We start from the raw sequence: 9,024 nt of genomic DNA, 5'->3' as shown, positions 1-9,024 counted from the left end.
CTGTCACTCAATAAGGCACCTATTTATTTATATTTTTTATTATTCTACAGTTTTTCACATAACTCATTTTTTTTTTTTTCTGTAAATGGGATAAGAAACAGGATTCACTGAAAAACAGCAGTGAAAATTTAGTAACACAAAAGGCTGGAACACATAATCCCCCATTTGCCACATTGCTGCTTACCAAGAAAAAAAAAAAAAAAGACAGAAGATGTTTGGTTTCTAAAAGAGAATAGACTTAAATCTTTCTCAAGCCAGGGATGTAATACCATTTTTGTGGCTGTGCAGTTTCTGGTTGCTACTGCATTGTTCAGTGCCTGCAGAGGAAATAGCTTGTGAAATGCCTCATTAAGCCAAAGGCTTGCAGCAAGTTGTCACCTGTGCTGGTACCTTGACCTGATCACCTCATCAGAGCAAATGTGACTAGCTATGTACAGTGGCTGGACACAATTGTCACTCACTCATGCACCTCTCTTTATTCTGTGGCAGGCTTATCCATAGCAGAAATGGAATTTAAGTACTTAGTTTCAGCTTAGTGCAGGCTAGAAGATGGGTGGGCAAAATTAGTCCAGCAGGCTCAACAGAAACTTAGGCAAAGGTGACATTATTTACAGATATTTTTGGCTGGTGAATCAACACTGTAGATACACTGTGACAAAAGTCATGTTATCAGTGGCCAGTGAATTATTTACTCATGCCTATGTAATGGAGCCTCCATAAAAACCCATTAGGACAGGATTTAGAGAGCTTCTGGATAGCTTACCATGTAGCATGTTCTAGAAAATTATGTGCAGATAAAAGCAGAAACCAATAATTTTAAATTTCAGATATAGTGTAGGTGTCTTTTCTTTGTTTGGAAAGAAGTTTCTGCCTTTAAAAATGTGTCCATTCCAGGTGTGGCAGCTCATGCCTGTAATCCCAGCACTTTGGTGGGCCAAGGCAAGAAAATCACAAGGTCAGTAGTTCAAGACAAGCCTGGCCAACATAATGAAACACTCTCTCTACTGAAAAAAAAAAAAAAAAAAAAAAAAAAATTAGCTAGAGTAGTGGCAGGCCCTGTTATCCTAGTTACTCAGGAGGCTGAAGGAGAAGAATTGCTAAATCTGGGAGGCAGAAGTGGTGGTGAGCTAAGATTACCACTGCAATCCTGTCCAGATGACAACGTGAGACTCTGTGTCTCTCTCTCTATATATATGTATTGTCCAAAATTTTAATCTACTAAGTGAAACATACTCTAAATTAAGTTAAAACTACACATCATAAAACTTGGATATTTCTACCTAATGAATTCATGATTCACTAATAGTATGCAGCAAACATTACTTTAGAGAAGTAAAGGTTTATTTATGTTAAGTGGGTAACAACAAAACATGTATAAAAATTAATTATTTCAGCATAAATTGTAACCATATATTCAGTTTGGAAGAATAATCATGAGTGAAATATATATTGGAAATTATTATTCTGAAATACAAGTCCTTTTAATTTAGAATTGTGTGTCTCTGAGGTGTTTGTGCCACTATAAAGTCAGAGGCACCAACTCAGGTTATCTGGGGTAGGGAAGCAGAGACTGACACTTACCTCAATTGACCCTGCATTCTAGAATGTAAAAATAAGGAAACAAACATTATCAAAAATTTTTGTTACTAGAATCTAATAGAGCACCATTCTCATGTGATTTATAGTAGTCATCGATAAAAATTAGAGCTTGAAAGAACAATTTAGTGCTCTCTAGTCTGCTTTTAAATTTGGGCTTCTGTGTACATAAAATAAGGATATTTGAGCAAATAATTTGTTTTGTAATTTATTTTATATTTACAGTGTTTAACAATTTCTTGATAATATTAAATAAAAAGTTTAGATGTTTTCAATTCTCTCTACAAGCCTTAGCTATCATTGAAATTATTTGGGGCTATGAAAATGAATTAGGACATCTTCAGCTAATTATATATTCTGCTAAGTTCAGTTCTTGTGTCCTAAGAAGACAGACCGGTAATTACAATTCATCAATGTTTGTTTGGACATACTTTAACATGGATTCTATCCCATCTGCTGAGCTCCAGATTTTTTTCAGCATTTCACACTCTCTCTCATTGGCCTGTTCCAACTCCTTCTTAATATTACAGCAAACAAGGGTCTTACACTTCTCCAGTATAACAGGATTACAGGAAGCAAGCCTCTTAATTTGAATCATAACCTCTTGTGTGAAAGTTGCAGTCAAGAACACCTGAGAGACCAGGCCTTTGGCACATGCCTCCCGTGCTGTCAGCTTTCGCCCACCAATCAACATTTCATTGGCAGATGCTTCACCCATGATCCTTGGAAATGTGACAGTAGCACAGCCATCTGGACTCTGTCCAAAAGTTGTATATGGGGTTTGAAACCAAGCCTTTTCGTTAGCCCAAACCAAGTCACAAAGAGGTAGTATGGATGCACCTAGTCCAATGGCTGGACCGTTGACTGATACAACAATAAGTTTTTTAAAATGAATAAAATGGTTCACAAAGTTTTTAATTGTGTCCACAATTTCAGTGCTCATTCTGTTTCTGTCATTCCATAAATGCTTCGCAATGTACCCAAAATCAAGACCACAGCAGAAGACACTGCCAGCTGCGCTGAACAACACAAGCTTGCTGTCATCCATAGCGGCCCTTTCAAGAGCATTTATGATTTCTTTAATGACTTCTGTATTGAGTGCATTTTTCTCTGTTGATATAGTAGATAGCAATATCTGGGTGAATCCATGGTCTTTCTTGACAACAATGTCTCTGTATCTGTTGGCACTTTCTTTTAGCCTGATGGTGAAATACATCCTCTTGATAAAAGGCTGGTCTTTTCTATCATCAATAAGCTCTCTTTTTCCACCCTTCACTCTTGAAACAGATGTATGCATGTTTGTTGTTCCATTGACTGCTGAAGGGTCCATTAATACCACTATACCTTCTTTGTTATCTGACTCTGTGGCCATGGAAGCAGTAACTGAGTCAGACATCTGAGACATAAGTGGTTGTGTCTGGGTCCTGTTTTCTATTCTAGCCTCTTGTGTGTCAGAATCTGATGAAATTCTGATCGGTTTCTCTGCTGCCACCTTGAATGCCACCTTGTCCTCCTGAACTGGTGCAACAGAATCTAGTTTCTCAGGTTTCAGAAAAGACCTCACTGTGTCCTGGTCGTTAACAGGGCTATGAGGTACAAGTGTCTTCATATTTGAATTTTTCTGTTTCAAATTTTTGGAGTCAGGGAGAAGTGAAGCTGTGTTTTCTCTAATGTTCTCTCTGGCAGCAAACAACTTGTTTTTGGATTTGTGGTGTTTGCCAGTCAATGGCATTTTAGGAGAGTTCTTAGAAAAGCTGGATGTGGAAGTTCTGGAAGCTGGTCTCCTTACATTGTTTGAAGAAATTCTACTTGTTCTGGTCCTTGTCCATTTTGTCTGTTTTTCAGTGTGTCGTCTGATAAAGTCACAAATACATTCTCTACAGTTTGTGAGGTTCTGCTCTGGTTCCCAAGTGTCATCCTGTTTGTCATAACCTTTCCACCGAACCAAATACTCTGTCTTCCCTTTTTGGTTTTGTCTTTTGTCAACAATAGCTTCCACCTCAAACTCCTGGGAAGCCATGAAGAAACAGACAGAATTGGGCAGTTGCTGTGCCAACCTTTTTTCAGTTGCGTCTCAACATAGCCATATATTTCTGCCTTCAGTGCTTCACCAGGTGCTACGTATGGATGAGTCTCTTCCAATTCGTGGCCAAAGTTGTGTGAAGAAGCAGTCAGAGAGCCTTACCCTCTTACATTTACTCTGTGGTGGGACAGATTGGACTTGGTCTTATGATGCCAAGATAGCTTGCTAGGTAGCTTCAGGTAAGATTAGCTAAATCCACAGCTCCTACTCTTACAGAGTGCTCAAAGCTTTCTACCTGCCTGTTACTCTCTTTTGTCGTTGCCATGACAATTGTATTGAACATTCTGAAGTTATAACATTTTTAAAGTTATACTAGCTTACCTGCGACAACATGAAAACACATACTTCTCTATATGTTGGTCCCCTTTATTTTACTTATTCAGTTCTCAAAATTATACTGTAATTATTATATGTCAAAAATACATGTAAATTTTAGTGATAACTTTTATTAACTATATTAGTGTTTCAAATTATATGTAGAACAGTTTGTGGAGCTACACATTGTTAATTTTTTTTGTTTTATAATTGTATATCTATTTCTCTTTATTTTAATTTCTATTTATTTATATTGCTATGTAGTGTCGGTTCACTTTACACTAAAGTAACCCCATAAAGCATTTCTTAAAGGATCATCTACTAAAAAAAGGCCCCAGATTTCATTTGGGAATGTCGTGATTTCTTCCTCACTATTGATGAACAATTTCTTTGCACGTAAGTTTTCTGTTTGAAAGTTTTTTTTTACATCACTTGAAATGTGATAGTCTACTGCTTTGTGGTCTCTGAGTTTTCAGATAAAAAAAAAAAATTATTGATTATTTTTGAGAGTTGTTTTACATTTCTTTTGCTGCTTTCAAGAATCTCTGTTTTTGTTTTAGATGGCTAAATTATCATTAAGTTTAAGTATGTTTCTTTGAGTTTATCTCACTTGAGTTTTGTTGAGCACTTTGGTGTTTATTTACTTCCTCAAATTTGTGTCATTTTTGACCACTGCTTTTTAAATAAACTTCCTGATTTCTTCTCTCTTCCTTTGAACCTCCAAAATGTGTAACTATGGCCTTTTGATGGTTTCCAAGATGCTTCTAGCCTGTGTTCACATTTCTTCATTGCTTTTCTTCTTCTTTTTTTTTTCTTACATAATAATTTTAATTAATTGTTCTTTAGGTTTGCTGACATTTTTTTCTTTCCTCTATTCAAGCCTAGTTTTAATATTCTATAGTGAATATTTATTTCAGTTGCTTTACATTTATCTGTATAATTTTGTCATTAAAATAATTTTATACCCTTTATTAATAATTATTTTTCCATGATTTTTCTGTGCTTTTTTCATTTATTCTATTATCTTCCTATGAACATTAATTTTAAAAATCATTTTTTAGTAAACCTGCCATTTGGGTTGTCTAGGAAAACCTTGAGTTTGATATTATTATTATTTTTTTCTTAGAATGTGCTGTAGTTTTTTTTTATTTATTTTTTTCATTTTATGTTTCATGATTTGATAAATGGTGAACAAGTGCATTTAAATTTTAAAATACTGTTACTTTAAAAATCAGTTTTTCTTTTTCTTTGTGTTTGAAAAGGTTTTTGTTTATTCATCGTGTAGGCTCTTTCTGTGCTGGAAGTCAGTCCTACCAAAATTTATTTTGGGGTCTTTTTTGAGCCTGCACAATTATGGGGTACACGGCATTATCATATAATTTATTTTTACTTTCATATATATGTATTTAATTTTGAATTTTTTTTGTCTAATAATTTCTAATTTCTTAAGAAGAAAAAAAGAGAGGAAAAAAAGAGAGAGAGAGAGAGATAAGAAATGTGTCCTGGCTCTTTAAATGATATTCTGAAAGTTGCTTGAACAGGAGGAGGAAAAGTATGAAACAATGACTATTCACAATTGTTGGGACCTCTGTAATTAAGAGCAGCATTCAGTGCACAAATCCTCCTGAGAGTTTTAAGTCTGAATCATTTCTGTTTTTCTTCCAAGCTGCTTCCAAAGTATTTGCAATTACTATGGAAATTTTGTTTTTAATGCTGTAAACTTACAGTTAACCTCTGGAATTCCAAAATAACTGCATTAGATTAATTTTGCCACTGGATCTATTGTTTAGTTGAAGAGAGACACATACAGTACTCTGTAGTCCACTGTCATGCCTTTTCCAGAAACTTGTATTATTTTAATACAAGTTTTGGCCCCTGAGTATTTCCACCTGAAGTAAGTCTAGCATAGAAACTATATAAATGGATGATTCATTTAATAATTCATTTACACCAGTCTGTGCCATTTTAAGCAAGAACACATTTAAGGTTATTACGAGTATAACATTATTAAAAAAAGTAATAATGTATAAAAGTAATAAAGTATAAAAGTAATTATGCTACTATTTACTTTCTTGCTTTCCATCTTTATTACCTTATTTGATCCTCAATTTCTCTTTTGTTGATTAAAAAAAAAAGGATTATGTATGTAACAGAACATGGTACTGGTACCCAGAGATCTATAAATATGCAACAGAACAGATACCTCAGAAAGAATGCCATGCAACTAGAACCGTCTGATCTTTGACAAACCAGACAAAAACAAGCAATGAGAAAAGAATTCCATATTTAATAAAAGGTGTCTCTGAGAACACATGGACACAGGGAGGGGAGCAACACACACTGGGGTCTGTAGGGGAAAAATGGTGGGAGGAACACGGGCTGAGGAGGTGGGGAGATATAGCATGGGGAGAAATGCCAGATATAGTTGAAGGGGAGGAAGGCAGCAAATCACACTGCCATGTGTGTACCTATGCATCAATCGTGCACGTTCTTCACATGTACCCCCAAACCTAAAATACAATTAAAAAAAAAGGAAAAAAAGATAAACAAGCAAATGGTGTCTCAAAAACTGATTAGCCATATCCAGAAAGCTAAAATGAGATCCCTTCTTTACAAAACATATGAAAAATACCTCTGGATAGATTATAGATTAAGCATGAAGCCTAAAACCATAAATACTCTGGGAGGAAACCTAGGCAATACCATTCAGTACACAGGCATGGGCAAGGATTTTATGATCAAACACAAAAAGCAATGGCAACAAAAAGCCAAAGTAGACAGATAAGATCTAATTAAACCTAAGAACTTCTTCACAGAAAAAGAAAATATCAATAGAATGAACTGGCAAACAACAGAATGTGAAAAGACTTTTGCAATCTACCCATCTCACAAAAAACATATCCAGAGTCTATGGAGAACTTAAACAAATTTACAAGAATAAAACAGCCGCATAACAAAAAATGGACAAAGAATATGATCAGACACTTTTCAAAAAAAAGCATGTATGCAGTCAATGAACATGTAAAAAATCTCATCATTACTGGTCACTAGAGAAATGCAAATCAAAACCACAGCGAGATAGCACCTCACCCAGTTAGAATGATGATAATTAAAAAATCAAGCGACAAGAGGTGCTAGAGAAGATGTGGAGACATAGAAATGCTTTTATACTGTTGGTGGGAGTGTAAATTAGTTCAATCATTGTGGAAGAAAATCTTGCAATTTCTCAAGGATTAAGAAATAGAAATACAATTTGACCTAACAATACCATTACTGGGTATATACCCAAAAGTTCATAAATCATTTTCTTATAAAGACACATGCACACATGTGTTCATAGTAACAGTGTTTACAATGGCAGAAACCTGGAACCAACCCAAATGCCCATCAGAGATAGATTGGATAAAGAAAATATTACACATACACACCATGGAATACTATGCAACCATCAAAGATGTTGAGTTCATGTCCTTTGCAGGGATATGGATGGAACTGGAAACCATGATTATGATTCTCAGCAAACAGACACAACACTGCATATGCTCACTCATAGTTGGGTGTTGAACAATGAGAACACATGGACACAGGGAGGGAATCATCACATACCAGGGCCAGCCGGTTTGGGGGACTATCAAAGGAATAGAAAGGATTGGGCGATTGGGAAAGGATAGCACTAGAAATATTACCTAATGCAGATGATGGGACGATGGATGCAGCAAACAACCACCATGGTATGTGTATTATTATGCAACAAACCTGGGCAATCTGTGAATGTATACCAGATGTATCATAGTTAAAATGTTATAAATTTTTTTTTCAAAATTTGTATTTGAAATGTTGTATGTACTTATATTTAGGGCTTCAGTTATTGCTATAAACTTAAAAGAATTTACTTTGAATAATACTAATTTGTCTGAGTAATCTAAAGTTTAAAGTGAATGATATAAAGTATGGTGCTCTTGTACTTCTCCATTCTTCTAATTTTATATTACTGCCTCAGATCATACCTGTACAGACTGAGGGTTAATTAATAATTTACTTTGCATTTTAATAGGAATAGCATTTATCAAGAGACGAGTTAGCTACAATTTCTTTTAGCTTTAACTTATCTAGACATTCTTATTTAAAAAGGTATTTTATTTAGATATTTATTTTTCAAATATAATTTTTTTAGATATTTAGCTGGAAGTCACTTTGTAAGCAACTTATTGTATTTTTTTACATTAAACCAACATCTATTTCATAATAAGAAATTTTGCTTTAATTATTTTATATAAAATTTGTAACCTCAATTAATAAAAAGCAAACCAAGAAACTTTATAACATAACCACCAAAACTGAAAGCTGTTATGTAGTATTCCAAATTAAAATATTTTCAGTTTAAGAATTTTAAACAACATTTTAAATGGACAAAACCATAAGTCTTATACACAAATGCAATTTTAAAAATAAAAAAATGCTTCATAGATAAAAATGAAAACAAACTACAGGGCAAACAGCTTTGAACCATTGAAAAATAAAAGTCGAATCAATCAAATCAGTCTGGACACTAAAAATCAAGAGTTTATATCAACCAAGTAGACAATAAAGAGAGACAATTCTAATATAGATAGCTTGTTTGTGTGTGTGGCTTACCATAATACCTCTCTGGGACAGATAAAGGCTTTAAAATTGAGATCTATTATTGTCAACATGAGGACCTGATTCCTGCTTCCAAAAAGAGTCAAGAAGCCCTGATATCTTAACTTACTGTGTTTTTTCTAGTCTCATAAGTTGTTGAGAACAAAAAGAATAGTTATTTTATACAATATATAAACAATAAATAGGAAAAAAAAGTTGAAAAGATCTATACTTGCAAAGACTAGAATATTTTAAAAGTTTATTATATTGAATAATTTAAAAAACAATGTACATGTTATGATATGAAACATGCCAAAGAAACAAAACAGTATGCATTAATTCCATAGCTCCAATCTGACAAGAAACTGAAGGCTAAGACAGAATTATGAACAATCCTCTTGAATGTTAAA

General features: G+C 34.1%; 1 protein-coding gene across 1 annotated transcript; it reads right to left on the bottom strand.

The window, feature by feature from the left end:
* Positions 1 to 1,481: 1,481 nt before the first annotated feature.
* LOC141583047 (testis-specific chromodomain protein Y 1-like) lies at positions 1,482 to 3,616 on the bottom strand. The gene is made up of 3 exons (XM_074392462.1): positions 2,001 to 3,616; positions 1,648 to 1,736; positions 1,482 to 1,540 (listed from the first exon to the last, which is right to left on the bottom strand). Exons 1-3 carry the CDS (start codon positions 3,614 to 3,616, stop codon positions 1,482 to 1,484), a joined length of 1,764 nt encoding a protein of 587 aa, XP_074248563.1.
* Positions 3,617 to 9,024: the final 5,408 nt, after the last annotated feature.

Source organism: Saimiri boliviensis, chromosome Y, assembly GCF_048565385.1.
Source record: "Saimiri boliviensis isolate mSaiBol1 chromosome Y, mSaiBol1.pri, whole genome shotgun sequence".
Classification (NCBI taxonomy): Eukaryota; Metazoa; Chordata; class Mammalia; order Primates; family Cebidae; genus Saimiri; species Saimiri boliviensis.
Note: the sequence above shows the minus strand (reverse complement) of the source record. Positions and strands in the feature narration are given on the sequence as shown.